Source organism: Hyperoodon ampullatus (genome assembly GCF_949752795.1).
Source record: "Hyperoodon ampullatus genome assembly, chromosome: 7".
Classification (NCBI taxonomy): Eukaryota; Metazoa; Chordata; class Mammalia; order Artiodactyla; family Ziphiidae; genus Hyperoodon; species Hyperoodon ampullatus.
In genome coordinates, this window is record NC_136920.1 from 73,255,351 (window position 1) to 73,280,998 (window position 25,648).

The 25,648-nt window shown below is 38.6% G+C and overlaps 1 protein-coding gene across 3 annotated transcripts in view; it reads right to left on the reverse strand.

Moving 5' to 3' along the window:
* The window catches only part of TSG101 (tumor susceptibility 101), a gene marked incomplete at its 5' end in the record, with an annotated part of 50,372 nt that extends 28,852 nt beyond the window's left edge, over nucleotides 1-21,520 (reverse strand). For 2 of the 3 annotated variants that reach the window (XM_079707509.1, XM_079707507.1), the window contains 4 exons: nucleotides 9,120-9,283; nucleotides 13,154-13,219; nucleotides 15,459-15,543; nucleotides 21,479-21,520. In XM_079707509.1, the coding sequence (XP_079563635.1) occupies nucleotides 9,120-9,283; nucleotides 13,154-13,219; nucleotides 15,459-15,543; nucleotides 21,479-21,520 (357 nt within the window). The remainder of the gene's footprint in view (nucleotides 1-9,119; nucleotides 9,284-13,153; nucleotides 13,220-15,458; nucleotides 15,544-21,478) is intronic. The other variant, XM_079707508.1, reaches the window with a different exon arrangement.
* Between the last annotated feature and the right edge of the window lie 4,128 nt (nucleotides 21,521-25,648).

The following is a 25,648-nucleotide window of genomic DNA, read 5'->3' on the forward strand; positions in this document are numbered from 1 at the left end:
CAAGGCTGCTACTTCATGTATATAAAAACAGCACTAGCCAAAGCAGTATACTGCAAAATTCAGATGGTATTGTTCTTCATTTGACTCCATACAGCTAACCAAAATTTATTATATTTCCAGTGGACAAATTAAGGATGCTGGTACGAACTCAGGGATGGATGTAAGCAGTAGTCACAAATATTATTTAAGGCCTTTAAAAGATAACATTGTTACCTTGGAAACACATGTTCCTAGATTAATTTTTATTAAAGATAGTATTATGAACTCTGAAATTACAGGTAGACTCCACTTTAGAAATCACTACATTGCTGTACAAAAGATATAAATTATTAAAGGATCTTTCCTTCCAATACCATAGTTACAAGGAGAGTGCCTGTATCCCATAAAGGCTGCTAAACTTTTTTCTCAAGTATCTATTGATCACTAATTTAAGACAAACTATGCTAGGCAAAGTTGTTCAAACTGACTTATCTGATGGTTCTGTTTTCACCCATTATATTTTGTGTATATCTCACCTCACATACTTCATTCATTAGTTCATCAGGTTCTGAAGGATTACTCAATTATCTTGACCAGCTAATCATCTTCATAACTTCCCTTCTCCTGACAGAAGAGTTTACTAGCAGCTTTCAACTTTCCAAAGCACCAATTTTGTTCCATTCTGTCCCAACGTATGGACAGTGACAATAGATAACATTTCAGAAAGCTTCTTACAAAAACTTGCTAATTCGCACCATTCCAATACCCTTCTTATGTCTGTCTGTAACACGCTGAGACAGGGAGTAAACATGTACAGTATCTGTGTAGCACCAAGGAGCGTTGGCTGGAGATTATGGCTGGTGTGTGAGGGGGGGTGCTATTGAGAATCACACAATTTAATCTCTTGTTAATTATTTAGTCCAACAAAACTCCCTAACTAAATCATAAAATGATTTTAAAATCATGCACTTTAAAAATTGAGATAATTCACATACCATAAAATTTACCATCTATAGGTGTATAGTTCAGGACTTCCCTGGTGGTGCAGTGGTTAAGAATCCGCCTGCCAATGCAGGGGACATGGGTTCCATCCCTGGTCCGGGAAGATCCCACATGCGACGGAGCAACTAAGTCTGTGCGCCACAACTACTGAGCCTGCGCTCTAGAGCCTGAGAGCCACAACTGCTGAGCCCATGCGCAACTGCTGAGCCCACGCACCACAACTGTGGAAGCCCACGCACCCTAGAGCCCATGTGCTGCAACAAGAGAAGCCACCACGATGAGAAGCCCGTGCACCACAAAGAGTAGCCCCACTCGCCACAGCTAGAGAAAGCCCACGTGCAGCAACAAAGACCCAATGCAGCCAAGAATAAATAAATTTTTAAAAAGTGTATAGTTCAGTGGTTTTTCTCCATCACCACTGTCTAATTCCAGAATATTGTTATCATCCTCAAAAGAAATCTATCCCTATTAGTGATCACTTCCAATTTCCCCCTCCCCTCAGCTCCTGGCAACCACAAATCTATTTTGTCATTGGATCTGCCTATTCTGGACATTTCATGTAAATGGAATCATACAATTCGTGTCTGGCTTTTTTCACCTAGCATAATATTTTCAAAGGTTAACCCATGTTTGTAGTATGAATCAGTACTCCATTTATACAGTCTTATAACCATAGTTTTGTCAAGACAAATTTTATTTTAATTCTTTACCATACCATTCCTTTCACATTAAAGTCTTTGAAGAAAGGAAAATTAATCGTTAATACCTACTTCCAGGCCTATTATAAAGCAACAGGTCATGAATATTTCAGAATGACAAATGACTAATTCAGAATGATACAGGATACAAAAAACATAGCAAGAATATTAGTTTATTTTAGGTCAAACACCTAAGGGTCAACTGAAACATATAATATCTTTATAAAACTGTTTTCCTATTGAAAACCCTGAAAACTTGAAGAGCAAAATTGCTTTCTTCTCTATCCCTTTTTGTTTGCTTTTCCAGCAAGCAATAAAAAGGTCAGATTTTCATTCTAAGCAGTATATGATACATGTTCAGGATTAGGATTAATAAGCAATTGAATTAGTAAGCTCAAGATAAATGAGAGCAGCCCTAGTTCACGTTCTGTGCCATGCTAGATTACTGCAATAGCCTTCTGTGCAGCTTCTAGTTTTACTTACTGATTATGATTGAGAGAATTTTCTATAAAAGTTCATGCTCCCCTCCCATTATACAGAGTTGTTGCTGAGAATCAGTTGCTTAGGCGGAAACATTTTCCAGTCCTTCTTGCAACTAGTTTTTACCAATGGACCATAAGCAGAAGAGATTTAACTTTTAAGCCAAGGTGCACAAGAAGGAGGGCCACCAATCTCTTTGCTTGTCTTCCTTGATGCGGAGGACTCTGAAGCCCTGGGAGGTGGTGGCACAACAAACTGGAAAGCGCCTGGTCCCTGAAGCTCAAGTGAGGGAAAGCTGCCTGCCAGTGAGGAAGACTCCCAGTGGACTATTATGTGAGCAAGAAATTTCCAGTGTTACGTCTCTAGTATTTGGGGTTTTATGTTTTAAAGCAGCTAGTGATTTTCAGTCAGAAAGCTAATTAATGTATTTATCTAGTACACTTCAGACATTATACCTAATAATCATTGCATTTAATGCCTTACTTTTGTTCAGAAATCTAAAATGACTCCCAACTGCCTATTAAAGGACGAAGTCCTTAGCTAAAAATCAGGATCTTCCATGATATAACCTTGAATACCATACCAAAGTTAGCTACCATTATGTCTTTTTTGTTAGATTTGTGGAATATATCATACACACAGAAATGTATAAAATGTATGTAACTTTAAAGAGTAACAATAAAGAAAATATTTGTGTAGCTATCATCCAAGCTAAGAAATAGAAGATTGCCAGCAACTTACAAGTTCCTGACTGCATCCCCCTCTATCTATTCTATAGAGTTACCCACTTCTCTGACTTAGCAGATAATCATTCTTTTCTTTAAACTACTACCTTATAAACAATTTTCTAAACAGTATGTTTAATTTTTTCTGTTTCTGAACTTCATATGAATTAAATCAAACTGTGGATTCTATTGAGACTTATTTCAACAATGTTTGTAAGATACATTCCTGTTAAAGAGTATAGTTATAAATTCATTTTAATTGCTGTATGGTGTTCCACTGAATGAATACACAACTTCTTTATTCACTCTCCTGTTGTTAACAGTCATATGGGTTGTATCCAGTCTTTGGTTATTTATGCTGCCATGAACATTCTTGCTCTGTTTCCTAGTATGTATGTGCAAGGGTTACTCTTTTTTTTTTTGGCTGCATTGGGTCTTCACTGCTGTGCGTGGCCTTTCTCTAGTTGCAGCAAGAGGGGGCTACTCTTCGTTGCAGTGCACAGGCTTCTTATTGCGGTGGCTTCTCTTGTTGCAGAGCACAGGCTCTAGGCGTGCGGGCTTCAGTAGTTGTGGCTCACGGGCTCTCGAACACAGACTCAGCAGCTGTGGCACATGGGCTTAGTTGCTCCATGGCATGTGGGATCTTCCTGGACCAGGGCTCAAACCCGTGTCCCCTGCATTGGCAGGTGGATTCCCAACCACTGCACCACCAGGGAAGCCCACAAGGGTTACTCTTGTGCAGTAGTTATCAACTGGGGGTGCTATTTTTGTCTCCCAGTGGATATTCAGAAATGTCTAGAGACATTTTCAGTTGTCACAACTGTCATGCTACTGGCATCTTGTGGATAAAGGCCAGGGATCCTACATCCTATAATGAACAGAACAGCTCTCCCACAATAAAGAATTATCCGACGCACAATGCCAGTAGCACTGAGGTTGAGAAACCCTGCTCTAGTGTACATACCAAGGAGTGGAATTGCTAGGACATAGGGCATGGGCCTTTACAACTTTACTAGGTAATGCCAAACTAATTTCCAGAATAGTTGTGTCAACTTTGCTCGCATCAGCAGTGCCTAAGAGTTCCCTTTGCTCCACATCCTCTCTAACCCTTAGCATTGTGAACTGGTAGTGCAAATTTAATGTGCATGTAATGGTATCTCGTTATGGTCTTAATTTATATTTCCCTCACTACAAGCAGGATTAAACATCTTTCCATATGTTTACTGGCCATTAGGATTTCTCTTTTGTGAAGTACTTGTTCAAGAGTTTCATCTATTTTTCTATTGGGCTTCTTTCTTTTAATGATTCCCAGAAGTTATTTTTATGTTCTGGACATTACCCTGTGGGTGTTAAGTACTACAAGTATATTCTTTCAGTTTGTGGTTAGTCTTTTCAGTTTTTAATGTGTCTTTCATGAACAGAAGTTCTTAATCTGCATAAGCTCAAGGTAAAATTTAGTTGTCTTTTCCTTTATAGTAAAAGTTTTCCATCTTGTTAAAAAAAAAACCTCACCTATTACAAGATCATGAAAGGCAGTCTCCTATATTATGTTTTAAAAGTCTTATTTTTTTGCCTTTCACAATCTACCTGAAATGGATTTTTGTATATTATACAAATAGGAATCTCACTGTCCCAACTCCATTACTGAAGTTAATCTTATCCCCACTTACCTACTATAACACCACTGTTATACATCAAGTGTTTATGTATAGGCATACCTTTTCTTACTGTGCTTAGCTTTATTGTCCTTTGCAGATACTGCAGTTTTTACAAATTGAAGGTTTGTGGCAACCCTGCGTTGTCACATGATGGTTAACATTTTTTAACAATAAAGTATTTTTTTAAAATTTATTTTCTTGAAGTATAGTTGATTTACAATGTTAACTTCTGCTGTACAGCAAAGTGATCCAGTTATACATATATATTCTTTTTCATATTCTATTATGCTTTATTATAGGATACAATAAAGTATTTTTAATTAAGGTATGAATACTGTTTTTTTAGACATAACACTATTGCACATTTAACAGACTACAGTATAGTGTAAACATAACTTTTACATGCATTGGGAAACCATGCAATTTGTGTGACTCATTTTATTGCAACATTTTGCGTGACTCATTTTATTGCAACATTTTGCTTTACTGCAGTAGTCTGGAATTGAGTCCACAATATCTCCAAGGTATGTCTGTATAGTGTATCTTTTTTCTGGGTTATTTATTATGTTCCATCTATCCATTTGAATATTTCTCTGACAATTCCATACCATCTTAATTACTAGTTTTCTAAAATGCATTTTGATACCTCTAGGGCAAGTCCCTTCCACCTTATTCTTCTTGGCTATTCTTAATATTTGCATTTCCATATAAACTTTGGATTCAGCTTATCAAGTTCACAAAATTAACAAATATGCAAAGAAACAAACACTTCTGTTAAGAAATAGATCAGGGCTTCCCTGGTGGCGCAGTGGTTGAGAATCTGCCTGCTAATGCAGGGGACACGGATTCGAGCCCTGGTCTGGGAGGATCCCACATGCCGCGGAGCAACTAGGCCCGTGAGCCACAACTACTCAGCCTGCGCGTCTGGAGCCTGTGCTCCGCAACAAGAGAGGCCGCAATAGTGAGAGGTCTGCGCACTGCGATGAAGAGTGGCCCCCGCTTGCCACAACTAGAGAAAGCCCTCACACAGAAATGAAGACCCAACACAGCAAAAATAAATAAATTAATAAACTCCTACCCCCAACATCTTCTTTAAAAAGAAAAAGAATAGATCAATTTGTAGAGAACCAACATATTTATAATACTGAGTCTTCCAATCCATGAACAAGGTTCTCTATTTTTGACTTAAGTCTCCCCTAATATCTTTCAATAAAATTTGGAATTTTCTCCATAATGGATTTGTACATCTTTTGTAAGGTTTATTCCTACGTCAACAGCATTAAAAATATAAAGTATTCATAAATCAGTTCATTAATTCTCTATTCTGCTATTAAACCCATCTACTGAGTTTTTTTGTTTTTTAAATTTATTTTTTTATTTTGGCTGCGTTGGGTCTTCGTTGCTGCACACGGGCTTTCTCTAGCTGCGGAGAGTGGGGGCTACTCTTCGCTGCGGTGTGCGGGCTTTTCATTGCAGTGGCTTCTCTTGTTGCGGAGCACGGGTTCTAGGTGCGTGGGCTTCAGTAGTTGCAGCACGTGGGCTCAATAGTTGTGGATCGCAGGCTCTAGAGCGCAGGCTCAGTAGTTGTGGCACACGGGCTTAGTTGCTCCATGGCATGTTGGATCTTCCCAGACCAGGGCTCGAACCCGTGTCCCCTGCATTGGCAGGCAGATTCTTAACCACTGCGCCACCAGGGAAGTCCCTCTATTGGGCTTTTAGTTTCTGTTATTCTATTTTTCAGTTCTAAGATTTCTATTTGGTTCATTTTAAATATAATTACAATTAATTCTCCATACTGAACATACTAATCACAATCATTTTCAAGTCTGTGTCTGATAACTGGGTTACCTGGGGGGTGGTATCCTGTTTCTACTGTCTTTTTTCCCCCTTTGTCCTATCTCTCGATGTACTTGATAATTTTAAATTGTACACTGGACACTTCGTGAAAAATTAGGCTCTATATATTATCTCCTTCCAGCAACAGTTCACTCTATCCTATGGCCGGCAGATACCATGAGAATTGTAATCAGGCACTGAACTGATTCAAGGGTGGAGTTTTATAGGGCTCATTCTGCCTGAGTTCCCACTCATGGGGTGTATTCCTCCAGTGGTGCCAACTGAGAGCCTAGGATGTTTACTCGTACCCCTCCTCCTTGTGAGTGGTTCCAAACTCATACTGCCTCCTCAACCTAAGACTGCTGAGAACTTGGCTATGAATTTCAGAGGCTTTCTGCTTAGCTTTTTAGCATCTTGTCTTTGAAATTTAGGAATTCAGCATATCCCTTGAGGGGGAAACTCAAATTATCTGGCTCACTTCTTTGTAGCTTCCTTTTCTCCCAAATCTTGGCTCCTAAGATACTGGCTGCCTGGCAGACAGAACAGCAACTGTTGTCTTTTCAGCCCTGTGAGACTGTTAGAAACTGTGCAGTCTTCTTTGCCTCTAGCTAATGCTCTCTGCCCAGATTCTCAGCCTCTCACTCTGTACCAAGAATCAGTAAATACTCTTAGGGAAAACTGGCAGAATGTTGACTCATCTCTTTGCAGCAAGGATCTTGGCCCTTCAAGTCCTAATTGCCTCAACAGTTCTCCAAAGCCTTCCGCAGATGTTGTTTGCACTTTGGCTTTTCTAGCATTTTTTTGGATAGAAACTGCCAGAGCTATACCATCAGAGGCAGAAACAGAAGTTTCTTACTAGTATTACTTCTTGATAGGAACACTTTGAGTAATGAGATTTGAACAGTTTCACAAATGTATGCCACCAGTATACTACTGGGTTGGCCAAAAAGTGTCTTCTGTTTTTAAGTAAAAATAAAAGACACATTTTTCATTTTCACCAAGAACTTTGTTGAACAAAGTATTCACCGTTTTGTTCCACTACCTTCTGCCATTTTTCAGGCAACTTCATTATTCTGTTTTCCCAAAACTTTTTATCTTTTTGAGCAAAGAACTGTTCCCGGTGCCTTTTACAGTCTTCCAGGGATTTTTTTTCCATTAAGAGAATTTTGGAAAGACCAAAATAAATGGAAATCTGAAGGTGCAATGTCTGGTAAATATGGCAGATGAATCAGAACTTCCCAGCCAAGCTGTAACAGTTTTTGCCTGGTCTTCAAAACACACGCCATCTTGCGTTATCCTGATGGAAGATTATGCGTTTCCTGTTGACTAATTCTGGACGCTTTTCGTTGAGTGCTACTTTCAGTTGGTTTAACTAGGAGCAGTACTTGTTGGAATGAATCGTTTGGTTTTCCAGAAGGAACTCATAATAGAGTATTCCCTTCCAATCCTACCATATACACAACATCACCTTCTTTGGATGAAGACCGGCCTTTGGTGTGGTTGGTGGTGGTTCATTTCACTTGCCTACGATCTCTTCCGTTCCACATTACTGTACAGTATCCGCTTTTCACCTCCCATCACAATTTATTTAAAAAACGGAACGTTTTCATTACGTTTAAGTAGAGAATCGCATGCGGAAATATGGTCAGGAAGTTTTTTTTTGCTTAACTTACGTGGAACCCAAACATCAAAGCGATTCACATAACCAAGCTGGTGCAAATGATTTTCAATGCTTGATTTGGATATTTTGAGTATGTTAGCTACCTCCCACGTCGTATAATGTTGACTGCTCTCAATTAACGTCTTGATTTGATTGCTATGAACTTCAACTGGTCTACCCGACATGCAGCATCATCCAGCGAGAAATCTACAGCATGAAACTTCGCAAACCACTTTTGACACGTCCGATCATCACAGCACCTTCTCCATACACTGCACAAATCTTTTTGTGCATTTCAGTTGCATTTTTACCTTTCAGGAAATAATAAAGCATAATATGCCAAAAATGTCGTTTTTCTTCTATCTTCAATATTAAAATGAATGGCTACACAAAAATTCACCAATTTTGATGTCTTTTTTTAAATGCACGTTGATAGGACAGCTATCACATACGATCTAACAAAACTGTTTCGAATGAAGTTAAAGACAACTAAGTGCTACTAAAGCCATCTTACGGAAAAAAACAACTGAACCTTTTGGCCAACCCAATATATATATTTTTTCAAATAAATAAATAAATTTATTTATCTATCTACGTATGGCTGCATTGGTTCTTTGCTGTGGCACGGGGGCTTTCACTAGTTGTGGCAAGCAGGGGCTACTCTTCGTTGCGGTGCATGGGCTTCTCATTGCAGTGGCTTCTCGTTGCAGAGCACGGGCTCTACAAGCACGGGCTTCAGTAGTTGTGGCATGTGGGCTCAGTAATTGTGGCTCACGGGCTCTAGAATGCAGGCTCAGTAGTTGTGGCGTGTGGGCTTAGTTGGTCCGTGGCATGTGGGATCTTCCCTGACCAGGGCTTGAACCCATGTCCCCTGCATTGGCAGGATTCTTAACCACTGCACCACCAGGGAAGTCCAGATATATTTCTTTTAAAGAGCCTTTCTGAATTACCCAGCTCAGTGATTAGTGATCTTATGTGAATTTATTCTCCTTTAATCCTCCTTGAGAGTTAACAGAAAGTAAGTGCTAGTGAACAAAATATATAAAATACAACGAATTCGCAGAACACTGTTAATACTTACGTGTTTCCATTCATGTAGATAAGGAAGATATATCTTCCCGTTAGCATCCACATGCTTTCCTGTTTTAATAGTCATTGAACTAGTAGGCTTAACAAAACAGATAGGGGGATTATATGGGTATGTGTCCAGCAGCCACAGGCATATTGGAATATTATATGTAGTACCTGAGAGAGAAAGAGAAACTTCAGTTACTCTACTTTTATTATTTTTCAATAATGGCTTAGTAGGTAAGCAACAAAGAGCTACAACTAAGCAACACTTTTTAAAAAAATCACAACAAATATTTTACGTTTCAAAGTTCTGTTTAACATCAGTTTCTCAAATTTTCAGTTTGTAAAATACATCAGCAGGATTAAGGAGCTAATTAATCACTACTCTGCCAGTGTAGTAAGTGTACTTACTGCCGTAAAAACGTTATTCACAAATTATCTTTTGGTTCAAACCATTCTTTGTTATTTGACTCTTGTCATTTCAGTTAATAAAGTTCACTGGTAAAGGATATAGAAGAAAGACCATAGATAATGGTGTCCTTTCGGAAAGTGATATGCTAAACTTGAAATTCCCTTGCCAAAAGTCACACTGTAAGACCTAATCCAAGTGTCAAACAGATGCTGACTGGTGGCCACAGCTTGACCAATGAATATGGCATTTTCAGTGGTAGTTTCACAATCAATGATGTTATCCCCTTTATTTTGCTTTATGTAATAGAATCTCTCTCAGTTGAGAAATTTGACTATATATAGTCAAAATGAACAGTGTTTCAAAGGATCTGATAGTTAATATACTGAACATAAATCAAAGACTTTTCTTCCTAAGGTTAAAGCCCAGTGTCCCCAGCAACCATTTGAATCACCTAACATAATTCAGATACATTTCCCCCACTCAGAAACAGTTTTACTTCATAAAAGTATATACACATAAAATTCACTTAAAGAAATCAGACAGTTATGGGACTTCGGATTTATTTTTTAACCAAAGTACTTCTAGAATAAAAAAAAAAGACTCCAATAAAATATATCCTAATACATAAAACATAACTTTATTTCCACCATCTAGAATTCTTTGCTTTGTGAAAATGACAGATTCTCTAGAATTACTTAGGCTTAGGAACTGTGCTGTACAAAAATATGGTGAAGGAACAAAGGTTTAGTTTAAATAAAATTTACATATATGTATGCGTGTGTGTGTGTGTGTTTGTGTGTGTATGAAAAAGAGAACCCTTGTGCACTGCTGGTGGGAATATAAATTGGTGTAGCCACTATGGAAAACAGTGTGGAGATTACTTAAAAATTAAAAATAGAACTACCATATGATCCAGCAATTCTACTTCTGGTTACTTATCTGAAGAAAATGAAAACACTAATTTGAAAAGATATATGCACTCCTGTGTTCACTGCAACATTATTTACAATAGCCAAGATATGGAAGCAACCTAAGTACCCACTGATAGATGAATGGATAAAGAAGATGTGGTATACATATACATAATGGAATATTACTGAGCCATAGAAAAGAATGAAATCTTGCCATTTGTGACAACATGGATAGACCTAGAGGGTATTATGCTAAGTGAAATAAGTCAGACAGAGAAAGACGAATACTGTATGATTTCACTTATATGTGGAATCTAAAAAACAAAACAAATGAACAAACAAAACTAAACAGAAACAGGCTCATAGATACAAAGAAGAGGTGGTTGCCAGAGGGGAAGAAGGTGGGAGGAGAGAAACAGGTGAGGAAGATTAAGAGGTACAAACTTCCAGCTGTAAAATAAATGAATCACAGTATGATAATGTACAGTGTGGGGGAATACTGTCAATAATTATGTAATGTTTTGTACGGTGACAGATGGTAACTAGACTTATCATGTTGATCATTTTGAAAGGTACAGAAATATCAAATCACTATGTTGTGTAACAGAAACTAACACAGTGTTATAGGTCAATTATACTTCAAACACATACAGATAAACAAACAGAAAAAGAGATCAAATTTGTGGTTATCAGAGGTGAGGGCTGGGGGGAAGGGAGAATTGTAGGACGGTAGACATAAAGTACAAACTTCCAGTTATAAAAAAGCAAGGGGACTTCCCTGGTGGTGCAGTGATTAAGAATCCGCCTGCCAATGCAGGGGACACAGGTTCGTACCCTGGTCCGGAAGATCCCACATGCCACGGAGCAACTAAGCCCATGTGCCACAACTACTGAAGTCTGTGCGCCTAGGGCCCGTGCTCCGCTACAAGAGAAACCACTGCAATGAGAAGCCCACGCACCGCAACGAAGAGTAGCCCCTGCTCGTCACAACTAGAGAAAGCCCGCGAGCAGCAACGAAGACCCAATGCAGCCAAAAAAAAAAAAAAGTAAGTACTGGGAATGTAATGTACAGCATGATAAATGTCATGAACACTGCTGTATGTTATATATGGAAGTTGTTAAGAGAGTAAACATCACAACTTGATGAAAACTTAAGAATTTCATCACAAGGGAAAAATATTTTTTTCTGTTTCTCTAATTTTGTACCTATATGACAGATGTTCACTAAACTTACTGAGGTAATCATTTCTTGATGTATGAAGTCAATCATTACACTGTATATCTTTTTTTTTTTTTTTTTGCGTTACACGGGCCTCTCACTGTTGTGGCCTCTCCCGTTGCGGAGCACAGGCTCCGGACGCGCAGGCCCAGCGGCCATGGCTCACGGGCCCAGCCGCTCCGCGGCATGTGGGATCTTCCCAGACCGGGGCACGAACCCGCGTCCCCTGCATCGGCAGGCGGACTCTCAACCACTGCACCACCAGGGAGGCCCTACGCTGTATATCTTAAACGTATATAGTGCTATATGTCAATTACATCTCAATAAAACCGGAAGAAAAAAATAATAAATGTCCTTAATTATGTCTATGATAGTCTTCTGCCTCCTTCTCTCCCCCACATACATTTTTCCCTCACCAGAGCTTACTTCCTGGGGTAAAGGCAAAGTCAGTAATCCTGAAGTTCACTCGTATTTGCTCTATAAAATGCTGATGCCGAAGTGTTTTTTCCCTCTGCCTGGGATGTCCATTCTGTTATGAATGGTTCACTCAACCTTTAACACCAAATTGAACGTCATTTCTTTGATGACCTTCCCACGTGTTCTTGTTCTCCTCTATAATCTCACAGCACCTTTATATTTCATTACTCTATAACAGGTATAGAATAGTGTAAATATCTATTTATTCCCTGTTTCCCCTATTTGTGTATGTTCTTCCGGAGAAGGCACATCCTTTATTCACCTTTGTATCCCTAGCCCTTTTCCCCAACGCATAGCAGGTACTATATAAAATCAATGGGTAGGTTACTGAGACACAGGTCTTAGCTAGTCACAAGGAATAACTAACAAATAGAGCTGTCCACAGCTGCTCATGAAGCTGAATGCTCCATTATCATTGTAAGTATTCCAGCAGAGGGTGGCTGACTAACAGAGATGTAATTATCCATCATCAGCATTGCAACCATAAATAATAGCTACTTTTGATATACCAGCCTCTGTGCTAAGTCCTTTACATACATTATTACAAATGAATTCTTCTTTGAGTTAGGTACTATTATCCAAATGTTACAGATGCCCATTGTCACAAAACTAATAGATTACAGAGGGAGAACTAAAACCCTACTCTGCCCTGACTGTAAAGCCTCTATCTTAGTCACTATACTATACAGCTTCCCATTGTCAGATAAGTTTGAGTAGGGTGGGAGCTGAACTAGGAGGCAGCTAAGATCCCTTTCTAGTTCTAAGATTCTCTGATTCTATGAAACAAACTCTTCCAGTGCACTGAGGCACTTATTTGTTGATATATCTTGGTAAGGAAGTAGGGGAAAAAAGCTGAAAATATGAGGTGCTGCTGCCAAATGAAGTTCAATTAGAATAGGAGGTGAAATTTCTATATTATCATGAAAGTCACAAAAAAGCAAGCTTAATTACCTACAATTCTTTGGCAACTAAATGTGAATTAAAATGCATCTATGTTGGAAACATGAAACACATAAGACATTTACCTCTATAAGGCACAGGAATCGTTCCAGTGAGGTTCATTAGTTCCCTGGAACTGCCATCATTAAAAACTGAAAGGTAAGAATAATGAGTTAATCAACAAGCATTCTCACAGATACTCCCAAATAAGTTATTCTTATGTTTCAGAAACAACAGTTAAAACACATTATTACCCTTGAAATGGACTAACTTGTTAATGTTCATACATTTTGTCTAATAATAAAGTATCCTTTGTTGATTCACTTAATGGGATCAGCTTTTGAATGAGTAAAGATGCTATGAATTACTTGGAAAAATAAACGTTAATGCTACAGTCCCAATAAATATGAGCTCTGGATCCCCAAACAACATGATTATAAAATTACTTAAAAATCACTAACTGACACCATATTAAATATTAACCTAATATTTTCAGATGTTTATTCCCACTCACTGTCATTCTCAATCCCAATGTAGTATCCCACAGTATGAAAAAGGAAAAAAGTTTTCACAAATACGGACATCTTCTTTTAATACAAATATTTCTCACATCGCACAAGTTTTCCTACCTGTAATTGACTGAATAACTAGGGCACATACTTTGTGTTACATGGACTGCTATTATCTGTAATAATGATTTGGAATTAACACTGTATTACATAGAGGAAAGGCTGTAATGTGAAGTACAAGAACACAGAACTGTACTGTTGACCTCAGTTCTTTTACCTACTATTGACAATTATAAACTGTGCTGTAATTTATTCTGATTTTGTATTTTAAAAAGACCACTGTATTTAATTTTAGGGTTATATTTACTCTAAAAGCATGTTGATGACAATGGTTTAGACTTGGTCCAGCCTGTGTGGCTGTATTGTTCAATGATGTTGGAGTCTTTGTCAGTTTGTTTTTTTTTTTTGCAGTACGCGGGCCTCTCACTGCTGTGGTCTCTCCCGTTGTGAAGCACAGGCTCCGGACGCGCAGGCTCAGCGGCCATGGCTCACAGGCCCAGCTGCTCTGTGGCATGTGGGATCCTCCCGGACCAGGGCACGAACCCGTGTCCCCTGCATCAGCAGGCGGACTCTCAACCACTGCGCCACCAGGGAAGCCCCCTCTTTGTCAGTTTTGATCAACATTTATTCTTTTAGTATTCAGTAAAAACTGTACACTTACCATAAAGTTCTAGTCTTTGTCACTTTATTCCCCCACTGAAGCCATTTTAAAATTAACTCTAATTTTTGTAATATGAGTTTTTTTGCAGATCTAAATACCATAGTACAGTATGTGGACAGGAAGGAGAATTATGCCCTAGTTTGGGAGAGGACTTCTGGTTCATGACTTTGTTGTTCAGGAAATTCAGGATTGATTCCCCCTCTGCTGCCTCTCACCAGGCTCCTGTTTACAAAGCCCTGGAGACTAGTGGGGTTTAGAGTGAGAGCCTCAGCTACAAAATTCAGCTCTTTGCCCTCATTGCCAAGGGCCTCACGATGGGCAGGAGGCAGCATGGGTTTCCCTTGGCCCTGGCACATTTGGTGTTTACCAGGAGACGGGGTTGGAGAGATTATGTTAGGATTGGTAGGGCCAAAAAGACTGTTTAAAAACAAACAAACAAAAAAAAACCCCTCTAAATATTGTCATTTCTTACTTAAATCACAACTTTATTTCATCTCAATAGAAGGTGGACACAAATTGTCACCTACCTACTCTACAGAATTAAGGACAATAGTTTTTAAGTGTTTTCTTCATCTATAAAATGAAAAGGATAGTCCAGAATATAGTTTTACAAAATGTGTTCTCAAGAATATAAAGAGATGCTCTAGAGAGAAAAAAGGTTCACTAGTTAATTAACTTTAGAATATACTGAACGAAGTATTATCTTCTCTCCCCCCTTGGTGAGGCATAATGACACATTAGCATATTAAAGGCTCTGAGAAATCTTGTTGCAAAGAAACCCATTTAATTTTGTTTAATCTATAATTGCTCAAATGTAACCTCAGAATCCCCTCTACCCACGCCCCCAAAGCAACATTCTTCACAACTATGTATACTATTTTGGGAAATGATGGACTAAACTATTTTTAACATCACCTCTAGTTCTAAATTTGCATTAGTTCTATGTTAGAGTAGTATATTAAAACTTAAAATAACGAAACAAATGTAAGATGTTATTATTAGATCTTGTAATTTCCTATCTCTCACAGCTTTTTTTAGGTGAAGGTTAGTCCTACAATGAAAAAACCAACAAACTTAAAGGGAAAATGGGAAACCTACAATTATTAACAAAAGGAGTAAACTCAAAGTATAGTACTTGATATTTTTATTATATAAACTCACCATATGAATCCAATACAGGTTTGAGATCTTTGTATAAAGTAATAACACTGACAGTTTCACGTACAGTTAGGTCTCTGTATTTGTACTGAAAAGGAAAATTACAAATGAATTTAGTTTAAAACCAATGCACATATTTTACTGCTAGGTTAATTTTCTTAAAATCTTATTAATAGCACTCTTCTTAAAAGTATAATGGTTCTGAGTGATCATTAACATTAATTAAATAAAGACTGAAAGAACCTCAGTAGCTTTTTCTCCTGCCACCTATTCAAACTTTTACCTCCATTTTAGCTCTTTTTCCAACTTAAAAGGCCCTCTGTCAAATCAAATCTTAATCATTCTCAAAGACCTAGTTTGCATCACTTTCCTTCTCAATGAATCCTTTTCCAGACTTCCCTTTATCCCAAAACGATCTCTCCCTCTCCAGCATTCATCGTCAATACTATTTTGCAATTTACCATGTGCTGTATTGTATTCTCATACCCCTGCCTTGTACCACTCCAGTCCAGGAAAACTAGGAACCTTGTTTACACACTCTTAGCCGATTAGGAAATCAGGAGATGGGGATCCCCATCTGTTCACAACACACTGAAGCTCACCAGCTGACAAGCTCCATTCATGCACAAAGCTTTCAATCAGCTTTTAGTGCTTCTCTCTTAAAAAGGAACAGTCAGCTATTCCAAAAAGAAAGACTCCAAGAAACATGTCACAGACGGAAAGGGAAAGAAGGAACTAAGAATAAAAATAATGCAAGGAGCAGAAGAAAACTTCAAAAAGAATTAGCACTAAAAATTTTAAAGAAAGAAGAAATGATATTGTATCCATAAAACAAGAACACTCAGAAAAGAAAGGACTCTTGGACGTAAAGAAAAGTGAGAGTAGAAAAAAAACATCCAATAGAAGGATTAGAATATAAAGTCAAAGAAATCTCAGAAATCTCAGAGACCAGCACAAAAAAAAGTGATAGACAATAAGGGAGAAAATACAAGAAAAATTAGGAAATAAATCCAGGTCTACTCAAAGGCATCTCTTCAGCAGTTCTTGACCTCTTTTGTCCTGAAGCACCAATTTTTCCATGCTATGGGATCAGTACTATTACCACACACATATTCTTCTTTCTCCTGTCTTATTCACACAAAAACATTCCTTACCTCCCTTCCCCCTCCACCTACAACCAAACTTCTCTCAGTTCCCCTTTACAGGAAAAACTCCTGCAAGGAGCTTCCTACTTTTGCTGTCCGTAATTGCTCTCTTCCTACTCTCTCCTCTTAAAGCTTTTTATTATGGAACATTTCAAAGGTATCCAAAAGTAGAACAGTATAATAAATCCCCTGCTTCAGCACTACACCCAGCTTCAACAATCAACTCATAGCCAATCTTATTTAATCTATAATCTCATTCACCTTTCCCTCCTCCTGTATTATTCTGAAGCAAATGGTAACATCATATCCTATTACCCATAAATATTTTAGTACGTATCTTTAAAAGATAAGAACTTTAAAAAAAGCCCACAATACTATTATCATACTAAAATAATCACTATTTCCTTATATCATAAAATATGCAGTCCCATGTCTTTTTTTTGGGGGGGGTTGTTTGAATGGAGATCCAAATAAAGACCACATATTTCAATCTGTTAAAATGTCCTTTAGGCCTCTTTTAATCTACAGATTCTCTCCCACCCCTCTTTTTTGATAATAGCTTTACTGAGATATAATTCACATACCATATAATTCACATATTTAAAGTGACTTACGTAAGGCTCAGTGGCTGTTAGTACATTCAGAGTTGTACAACTGCCACCACAATCAATTTTAGAACTTCATCACCCCCAAAAGAAATGCACACCCTGTAGCAATCACCCACTCACTCCACCAGCAACATCCCCTTTCACCCTAGACAACTACTAATCTACTTTGTTTCTATCAATTTGCCTATTCTGGACATTTCATATAAATGGAATTATATAGTCTGTGGTCATTTATTACTACCTTCTTTCACTTAGCACGTTTTCAAGGTACATTCATGTTGCTGAATAATATTCCATTATATGGATATAACACATTTTATTTAACTACTCATCAGTGGGCCCATTTCTATTTTAACCCCTTGAAACTTACTTGTTGAAGAAATCGGTTCATTTGTCCTATAGAAGCTCCCACAGTTTGGATTTTGCTAACTGCGTCCCCTTGGTGTAGTTTAATATATATGTTCCTATTCCCTTTGTATTTCTTGTGAATTAGTAGTTGGATCTGGAAGTTATGATCTTTTTCATGATTTTTTTCTAAATTTTACTTTTTTTTTCCTCCACTGTCTTCCCCTCTCTCTGGCAAGATCATTTCACAGATGATGGTGTTTTTCCATCAAGTAGCATAAGACATCTAGGTATCTCTCCGTGATGTTGACCACTGATGCTCAAAGACTAGACCCATTCTCTTCAAACCTAGTCCAATCAGGGTTTTCCACTTTCACTGAAATTGCTCATTAACGTCACCAGTAACTGCCACACATGGCCATATGCAATAGCCAATCCTCAGTCTTCATGTTACTCAACCTATCACAGCAGCATTTGACCAAGTCAATTCCTTCCTCTTAACACATGTTCTTCACTTGATTTGCAGGACACGACTGCTTCTTTTTCTCCTCTCTGTGGCTACCCCTTCTCAGTGTCTTTGCTGGTTCTTTCTCTTCTCCTAACCTCTTATCTTAATAATATTGAGCCCCAGGGCTCAGTCCTTGGTCCTCTTCTTTATCTCAACTCACTCCTTTGGTGATCTCCATGCATGGCTTAAAATAACATTTATACACTGATACCTCCCAAATTTAAAAATTCCAGTCTGAACCTCTTTCCTGAACTCCAGACATGTATATCCAATTACCAATTTGATATCTCCACTTGGATATCTAATGAATGTCAAATTTAACATGATCAAAATTGAACTCCTTATCTTCCCCCCAAAATCTATGCCTCTTACAGTCTTCCACGTCTGTATCCTTCTAGTTGCTCAGGACAAAAGCTTTGACATTATCCTGGATGCTTCTCTTTCCTACACATCCACAGTGAATCCGTCAGAAAACCCTGTTAGCTCTACCTTCAAAAATATCCAGAACCTGATCACTCCTCACTACCTTCATAGGTACACTTAGGTTACTACAACTGCCTCCTTAGAGTTGTCTCTGCTTCCACTCGACTGAACCTCCTACAGTCTAGTCTCAGCACAGCAGCTAGAGCTATACTGTTAACAGATCAGGGGTTTCCCACCATACTCCAAGTACAAGCCAAAGTGCTTACAGTGGCCTGCAAGACCCTCCAAAATCTACCACCCCTTTAATCAGCACTGTTTCCCCTTACTCACTCCAGTCCAGCCCCCTTAGCTCCCTTTGCTGTTCCTCTATCATGCATGACAAGCTTCTGTCTCAGGGCCCTTGTGCTTGTTTTTCCTTCTTCCTGGAATGTTTTTACTCCAGATTGTTCCAGTTTGCTTCCTCACCTCTTTCAGGTCTTGCTCAAATGGACCTCAGGAAGGTCTTCCTTTACTATTCTATAAAATTGCAACCTATCCTATTCTCACGTTTGAGCACTCTATTACCCTTTCCTGCTTTACTTTTCTCCAAAGTACTTAACACCTTCTAACATGCTACTTAATGTACTTACTGAGCTGTTTGTTACCTTCTAATAGAATTTAAATTCCACACTGTCTGTTCACTGTTGTATTCCTAGAATCTAAAACAGTGTGAAGTGCATTACAATCTTTAATGTGCCAGCTCTCTCCTACCTAGTTAGTAGTGACTCCACCTCTAGGAATGCTGTAGATATAGCATGTAAGAATACAGGTAGTTGTCTGTGTGAAAAATATAAAAGTTATTTGTGTAAAGCAAGATGGACCAATAGCACAAATATACCTCTCTTAACTGCAAAAACAATGACAGAGAGGGTGTTAAACTAAAAGCTGTATTTAAGCTGGGAGCTAAAATAAATGCTCAAAGGAAAAATATACCTGTAGTAATATATCAAAAGATAATATACTGTTCTATGTCAATTATACCTCAAAAAAGACGTAAGTCAAAGCAGGTGGCCCAAAGTAACATGTTGGGTGATGAAGTCCCAGAATCAGATAAAGAATAAAGGACCATCACCCTAGCAATGTGTCCAAGGTCCTGGCTACCAATGCCTACACTGGACCACATCCAACTGAAAGGATAACACCTGAAGCTAGCCCTCCACCAGGAGGAAGAAATTCCACAAATTGCTTCTATTATCCTACTTACTATTCCTACCTATCTTATCTCTTCACAGGCTGGAGAGAAAACATGCCGATACTCAGAACTGACATCACCACTTGTAAGAGACTCGGTTTTTCAGAAACCGAGCCAAGAACCAAAAGAAAGACAGAATGCCCTCTCCCACCTCTTCCCTATGTCCTTTTTTGTTCTTAGGATATGAAGAGGGTGGAGGGAAAAGACAGGTGGAGGTATAAAATATCTTCTAAAGATGTCCTGCCTCTGTCTTTGAAGGCAGGTTCCTCTACAGAAAGTTTAGGAAAACTAATTATGGTTTCAAAAATTCAAAACCAATATTTGAATATTCCTGTCCTTGTATGTAAATACCTTCATACATATAAATTAAGGAATAAACTTTAAAGGCAATGTTATCAACTTTAAAGATTAAAAAATGGTACGGAACAGATACTCTTCAGTTACATAGTATATAAAACAATGTACTTTAAAAAAAAGCAATATATAAATGTTACAACATAGACCTCTGCCACAATCTTCTAGGGCTCCCTAAAACTTCCTCTACAATTAAGGATAATTATCGAAAGAAAATCAAATCAACTATACCTCAATTTTTTTAAAAAAGAAAGAAAATCAGAAGCCTAGAAGATATGATTAGAGCAATCAAGAGAAGCTTTATTTAAAAAAACCATCACTCTCTATTTAGAGATTATTTGCTCTTCAATCAAAGACTATGGGGATGATTTTACTGGGGGAAAAAGTATATTTTTCAAAGGAATAAGTTCATACATAATAGTGTACTTTAATACTATTGAAAACTGTTTAAACTTCTTTGCTTCCTACCATTCTTGTTTTGACAAAAGTATCTAAAGCTAATCGTTTAACTGGAGAAGATTCTACACTCAACCATTTCACATACCTCTTATTCCAATTAGCTTTGGTAAACTGAAAAAAAACAAAAAACAAAAAAACCACCCAGTTCACTCTGGTATCAGGTGCCACATTTTAAGTAGTTGTCAAAATAACCCACGGCTTTAAATACAAAATGCCTACCTACTTTTATAAAAATGAAAAAAATACACCGGTCTTGAACGGTGAAGATTAAAAATTTCAAAGCAAATAATTCCGCGTTGTAAGTAGCATACAATTAAAGGTAGTCACTCTTAGCAAATCAAAGTCCCTGGAATGGTAATGGAATTCTATTTATTTCACCCGATGTAGTGAGGTACCTGTATTCTGGCTTCTCAGGACGTTTTTACTTATAACTGAGCCAATTCAACCAGAAGTTATGATCTCCCGCGGGTCGGCTATTGAGCTGCGTGAAGAATACAAACTGAAAAGGACACAATCTCCGGGGGCCGGGAGGGAAGGGCGAAAACGCACGAACCCTACACTGGGACACAAGTGGAGGAGTGCCCACGACCGAGTTTTAAGTACAACCCTCACCCTCTCTTTGTGTTGATAAAAACTAAGACGAAAACTATACTGCCCCAAAGACTGCTCCAAACTCTCTCCCTGAAGAGAGGAGGGCGGGCGGCAGGTGGCAGGCGGCAGGCAGCCTCGGCTCCGCGCCTTTGTTGACCGTCGCCGCCCCCCGCCGGCCCCGGCCCGGGATTCCGGCACCGGGCGACAGGCATCCCGGGGCTGGGGCGGCGGAGGCGGCCGGGCACAGCCCGGGGCTTCGGGCCCGCCCGGGGGTGCTCGCTGGGCTGGTCGGGAAGGCCCGGGCGGCGCAGAAGGGAGCGGTGGGTGGGCGCCGAGAGGCAAGCGCGCCGCGGCCTCACCTTGGACACCATTTTCTTGAGCTGGCTCTCCGACCCCGCCATGGCGGCCGCCTCGCGACTCCCGTCCCCACAGGCAGAGGGTCAGCCGCTCCAGGGCTGCCCCAGGCTGCCCCACACAGTCGCACACAGCGGAGCCAGCCCCCCACCCCCCAGCCTCTACCAACAGGAAGTCGGCCACCACGCCAGCGCTTCCGGTTCCCTTACGTCACTTCCGACGTCGGTGACCAAGGGTGGGCGTGGAAAGAGCTCGGCAGGCTGAGCAGTTTTGTGGAATTTTGTGCTCTTCTCTTCAAATGGCCAATGTTTTTACACTAGTTCATTATGGTGTGAATCTTTCCAAGAGTGCACTCTTGTTCCGAGGGTGGAAACTCTGAGCCGGGATAAGATTGGCAGGTCTTTGACAGTTGCCCTTAGACTAAGAGCGTAGGTGCAGGGAGGGGAAGAAGTACGAAGATCTTGCCAGTGAGCTTAAACGACTGATTCATCAAGTGGGAAGGCACTGGATTGGAATCAGAAAACTGTTCTGCCACTGACTTGCCCTTCTGATAATAGCAGGCAAATGCACTGCTAGTTCGGGCTTCAGTTTTTTCCAACTCTAGGATGAAAGGCTTGCAAAAGGCGATGCCCAGGGTCTCTGATTATCAGGTTTTCATTTTTAAGGTGAAAAGTTCATCATACTACATTCCCGAGGGCAAAGTGCAGAGACCTTGTTTCACAGGAAGCCAGGCAGTAATTTCTTCTACAGGAAATCATTCCCCTAATCCAAATGCTTGGATTAACCATTTTAATCCAAGCCCCCATTTCTCCTTGGTGCCCAGACATCCTACCTTCTACCTTGGACTCCGTGTGTGTACTAGCCTGTCCACTAACAAAGTCCAAGTCTTTGAGGGCAGACTCATCTTCAGATCCTCATTGTCTTATTATACAGTGCAAGAGTAGGTACTCTATCTTAATTGAATTTCTATACCCATAGAAGTTCCTCATGGTCATTTATATTAGTCATTATTATTGCACATCACCACCAGTTTTGTAAGTACAGTGCCGTTCGAGGTACTGTAAAGCTTGGGTTTGATGGTGTGAAGTACGATTATTTGGATGATATTAGCATAGTGCTACTGGGGAACAGGCTGTGGTATTAATTCTCTTCTAAATTGGCATCTAAATGAAGGTCACATACACAAAGAGGGCCTAAATGACAACATGTGGAAGCATCATTACACACTGTTGCCAACACACACAAAATAAAGTCTATTTTAATAGGTATCTTTCTTTGGACACTATATATTAGTTAAGCACACAGTTCCAGTCAAACCAAACTATAGGGCAGTCTATCCTTCCCTACACCTCTTCTTTGTCACTTAAAAGTAATGTGCTTTTCAAACTATTCTTAAAGCCACAGCTTACCCAGGAGCACCTTCAGTTACAGCAGTTATACTTTTATCAATTGGAAGAGTGTAGGTAATATATTGTTCAAAAGGTGTTCTTGTTAATTTTTTAAAGTTTGAAAACAATTAACAAAATCCATTCTCTTCGTTTTGCACTTAAGCCACTTAAAATGAAGTAACTAAATATCCTGGGGACTGTATGAATTATAGGAAAGAATCTTTCTCCTCAATCTGAATATATTTCCTTCCACCCAATAAATTAGGAATCTCCCGGTAATTTTAAAGTCAAAGTTTATTTTATTCATTATTCTTGATATTTAAGAATAACTACAATGTAAATTGGAAAATAAAATATTTATCTGTTACAATATCAAAGAAGCATTTTAATCCAAGCCCCATTAAAAACCATAACAAGAGGCACTGCATGATTTTGGAAAGATGAAAAAAAGTGAAAGTTAATAGAAGCATCATGAATGTCAAATTATCACCAAATCACAGTGAGGTGGTGGTGGTACTGCTTCTTGACTTATATATGGAACTTACCATATGATTTATAATACTCAACACTCAAGGAAATATCTGATAGAATTACTTCTATATTGTGGGCTTCTGTAGGGCAAGGGCTATTATTACTCATCTTTTGACTTCTCAGATTCTAACACAGTACCCGGAATAACAGTAGACGCAATAAGTATTGCTGTAGTGACATGTTCCTTTTATAATTAATGTAGTGAATTCTTAGCAATTCATCTATTTATACAGTATCTTGTGATTAGGTTATTGTTCAAGAGCACAATTAGGTATCTGATATTAGAAAAGGCGACTTTAAAAACACAAGAAATGGTCCTTTTAGTTTTAATTTCTTATTTCATACAAAAGGACAGTGAGGATATACTATTAGAGTTAACACCAAAATAACCTACCCATGCAATGAAATTACACAGAACTAATGCTCTTCTCTTCAAATGGCCAGTGTTTTTACACTAGTTCATTACGGTGTGAATCTTTCCAAGCATATTAAATACTTTTCTACTTAAACATGGAACACTGAATATAATTTCACCTTTTCTTTATGATTTAAGCTCATCATTATAAGCATCCATTATTATTCTAAATCAGCATTAGTTTGACTGTTTCTACCTAAGGTATGTCTGCCCTTATAATCCATCAGGCTCCTATCTCATTGAACAGGTTTGGGTTACCTATAATATGCTTTCAAAGCACCTGGGACTTCTTCACAGCACTTATTACACTTGCAATTGTACATTTATTTGTGAGACTTGATTACTATGTTTCCATACTAGATTATAAGCACCATGAGGGCTTGTACCTGGTCCAGGTTTGCTCACCACTGTATCTGCAGTGCCCAGTATGGCACCTGGTATATAGCAGGCTCCCACTTATTTAACTGAATGACTAAATAACTAAACGCCTACTTCAGTGCATACCTCCCCCATTCGCCCCAGCTATTTGCTGAGGGCAAGTCTGGAAAGTCAGAGAATCAGTCTTTCTAAAAACTATATTGAAAAAAAAAGCCCCTACATGAGAATATAAGAGTATAGAACCCCAGCTTTAGGGCCTTGTGGTAACTATTTCCGCTTTTATGCTTTTTCCCTCTTCTCGTACTTAGAAAAAGTAGAGGTTGTATGTAAGTGTCCCTTAGTCATGAGATCTTGGGCACTAAACCTCAATTTCCTCCTCTATAAAATGATGATAATAGTCCCTACCTCAGTGGGTTACTGTGAGGATTAATAAATAATCCTGAGGAGTAAAACAATAAAAGTGCTCATCACATTGCCAGAAATACTAGAAGTGTTGATGTTAGTTGTTGCTCTTAGTTGTGTGTCACATTCGTAATAATATGCTATCTTTCACATATGAAGATATTGTCATTATTGACCCATAACCAAAGTAAATCATTTCTTCAGAAGTAGTTAAAGGATTTGCTCAGACAATCAGCCCACCCAACCTCTCCCCATTAAGACCAATGGCTTTTATGAAAGCCTCATATTTTAGCTTTAAAGTAAACTGCTTGGCTTTCATTCATAACCTACTTCCATTAAAAATACACATTCTCTACGGTTCTACTTATGTCACAGTGCATTCTTGAGATGTTGGAGATCTTATATAGCCTAGGAAATAGAAAATTCCAGAAAGGACAGTCCCACTGGAAATTAAAGTATACTTTTTCTTCATATATTAAAAAATTTCATTTTCCTTTTTACTATTTTAAAGTACGTGTAAAATTCTTTTCCATTTTTTTGGTAGCTAATTAATTTGAAGAGGGAAAACAAAATGCTTTATTATCATTACTACGCACTGTTTTTAAAGAAGAAACATTAATAGCTTAAATTGTGGATCCTTTGAGTGTACAGCTGGCACAGATTTTGTAAATCCATGCTGGGCTTTCGGCTTATCATGGTTATTTTAACAGTCAAAGAGTAATTTTCCTTTAAAAATGTATCATTTTCAAAGTATTCCCAAAGTGCTGAATGTGCTAATTGAGGATACATAATTTTAAAATGATGCGTATTGCAGATGAATGTTTATCTCTGCTGTAGGTTTAAAGAACAGTATAGATATCTCAAGAACAACGAAGAAAATTAGATTTTTTTCCTTCTTATCTAACTACCTAAGGATTCATATTACAAAGCCAACCAAGAAACCATCTACCTTAACCAAGCAGTTTGTAAGGATAAATAATAAGACACAGAAGTTCTCAGCCCTATATATATGTTGGTAAAATTAAACGACCTTTCCTTTCAAGTAACTCTGAACTTCAGAA